The 2,149-nt window shown below is 42.7% G+C and overlaps 1 protein-coding gene across 1 annotated transcript; it reads right to left on the bottom strand.

Annotated features, from left to right (window-relative positions):
• Nucleotides 1-760: 760 nt before the first annotated feature.
• On the bottom strand, nucleotides 761-1,685 carry LOC122010809 (protein RGF1 INDUCIBLE TRANSCRIPTION FACTOR 1-like). Its single transcript, XM_042567282.1, has 3 exons — nucleotides 1,443-1,685; nucleotides 1,197-1,337; nucleotides 761-1,084 (listed from the first exon to the last, which is right to left on the bottom strand). The coding sequence occupies exons 1-3, from the start codon at nucleotides 1,683-1,685 to the stop codon at nucleotides 761-763; spliced, it is 708 nt and encodes a 235-aa protein (XP_042423216.1).
• Nucleotides 1,686-2,149: the final 464 nt, after the last annotated feature.

Below are 2,149 nucleotides of genomic sequence, written 5' to 3' on the forward strand. Positions count from 1 at the left end.
AGAGACTACCATTCGATCGGATCCTCTCGACTCTCATCCCATTAGATTCTCCCGACTCTAGAGGCTCAACACCCTTCAACTCCTTATAAGATGATCAAACATATAAGAAGACTCGTAAGCCCATGATTAGAGATTGTGCTTCCTTTTATCACCCTATTATCCCACTATTGGGGCCAGACCCAGAAAGCCCAATGAGCCATTCGACTCATGAGTTTATTTTATAATTAATGTTGAGCGTAGAGTTGTCAGAAGCACGCGCGACATTATCTTTGTACATATATGGGATATGAGTAGTGTATGGATGATGAGAGTGCGCAATACAACAAAAAAATATAATGATGAAACTTTTTTCTTATCATGATATGATATTTCATTAATAAGGAGATTACAAAGGTATTATAAAGGGTCCATCCCCGTAGGTACTGGTATGTTTTTTTCTTTGCACACATACCATATTGGTCTATTGTTCATCTTCCTGATCTTCTTCCACTTGGCTAATTCGAATGTCGGAATAGCTGTGCTAGAGACCAGTAACTTGCTTAGTAAGGCACCTTCTTCCTCCACCACTCAAGGTTTTCTTCCGGTCAACTTTGAAATCATCTTACCGGTAATCCAGCTTTAATTGATTTCAAACCGGATGAATAGATAATGTACAACAAGGGGAACTTGAAATTTTCATATCACTCCATAGTCCATACTACTTGAAGACTATAAGGAGGAAAAAAAAACAAGAGTGGAACAGATCAAAATCTGTAAGTTTTCAGCTTAAAGGAGATCTAAAAGGAGTGCTCTTCCTTCGACTGATGTTCTTGGCCATCGAGGCATCATCGTAGATGTTGCTCGCTGCAGCCGCACAGTTAATAATGTAACGCTCGTTTCTCTTCACGCGAACAATATTGTCTGAGCTCAAGTTTTCAGAGTCCGAGGATCCGACGAGCTCGTCGCCCTCGACGATGGTGGAGTGGGTTGTTTCATTCACCTCTTCGTCGTCACGAGGAACGTGGAAATCGGGACTCAGCTGCAAAGTCTTGCATTTTCTCAAGTATGGGGAGAGATCCTTCTTGAGCCCCAATAAATAGTCCACCTATTGATCAGAATATATAAATTAAGCACATCTAATGATTAATCTTGGTATTTAGGTGGAATTCAGATCACAAAGTCAGTGATGAGAAGAACTTTGGATTCGCCGGAATTACCTTACATTCCAAAGAACAGTGAACGTAGGGATCCTGAAGGCACCTGTCGCAGGAAGTGCAAAGGTTCCCGGACCCCTTAAACTGCCTATTTTGGGGCCTCTTCTTCAGAAACACCACCTTGGAGCTATTAATCGTGTAAGACTGCACCAACACAGAGACGATCGATCGATCAATCGACTAGCTTGATCATACATGCAGTGTAGAGAGCGAGTGAGCAAATTAATAATGTATATAATTATTATGTACCTGAACATTGGAGCAGTCGATGAGCTTGTCCAGGTCCTGCAGCCTGACCACGTCATGGTAGACGTAGCGCCGGACCTGGACCATCCGGTGAAACCGATGGGCCGGCACGCAGTGCGGGCAGATGCCGGTGCAGCAGTCCAGGCAGCAGATATTCTTCTCGTTCTTCTTCGCGTGCGCATGGGCAGAACATGGCACGAAGAACTTCTGAGAATCCAGGGCCACTAACCAATCTGGCTTCCTCATCACCTGCACAAGAATGGATCGTTAAGTTTGCTAGGTAAATTATCTGTGCAATGACATGATCAGAGCTCAGATGATCAGTTAATTACCATGGTCGATCAGTAGCAGTAGAAGTAAAACAGGATGTGCTTAGCTTGAGGTTGAGAGATCTAGGTTGCAGGAGAAGACCAAAAGGCAGCTAGCTAGCTAGCTGTATATATTTGCTTCATTGAGTGGAATCACACTGTTAAATGTTTGACTAAATAATCGCCCCCTTCGATGCTTAAAATTCTCACAGTAATTAATGCAACCAATACGTGTACAATAATCAAATATAATCTTCGCCCATGGTGGTGTGGTGTTTTTTGTGTTTTGTTTTTTTTCCCCGATGCATCATCAGCTATACATGTTCAGTTGAGTCCATGCTCCTTCCTTGGCCTAAGAGCTCTTCCAACATAAACAATGTTTTAGCCATATGTTGAGGTGTT

Source organism: Zingiber officinale, chromosome 8A, assembly GCF_018446385.1.
Source record: "Zingiber officinale cultivar Zhangliang chromosome 8A, Zo_v1.1, whole genome shotgun sequence".
Lineage (NCBI taxonomy): Eukaryota > Viridiplantae > Streptophyta > Magnoliopsida > Zingiberales > Zingiberaceae > Zingiber > Zingiber officinale.

What these genes read in the sequence shown, in the direction of transcription:
- LOC122010809 (XM_042567282.1), bottom strand. Translation starts at nt 1,685, where the DNA reads ATGAGGAAGCCAGATTGGTTAGTGGCCCTGGATTCTCAGAAGTTCTTC. An exon ending in TCGACTGCTCCAATGTTCAG is followed by an intron (nt 1,338 to 1,442) that starts GTACATAATAAT and finishes GTGTTGGTGCAG; the next exon opens with TCTTACACGATTAATAGCTC. An exon ending in ACTGTTCTTTGGAATGTAAG is followed by an intron (nt 1,085 to 1,196) that starts GTAATTCCGGCG and finishes TCTGATCAATAG; the next exon opens with GTGGACTATTTATTGGGGCT.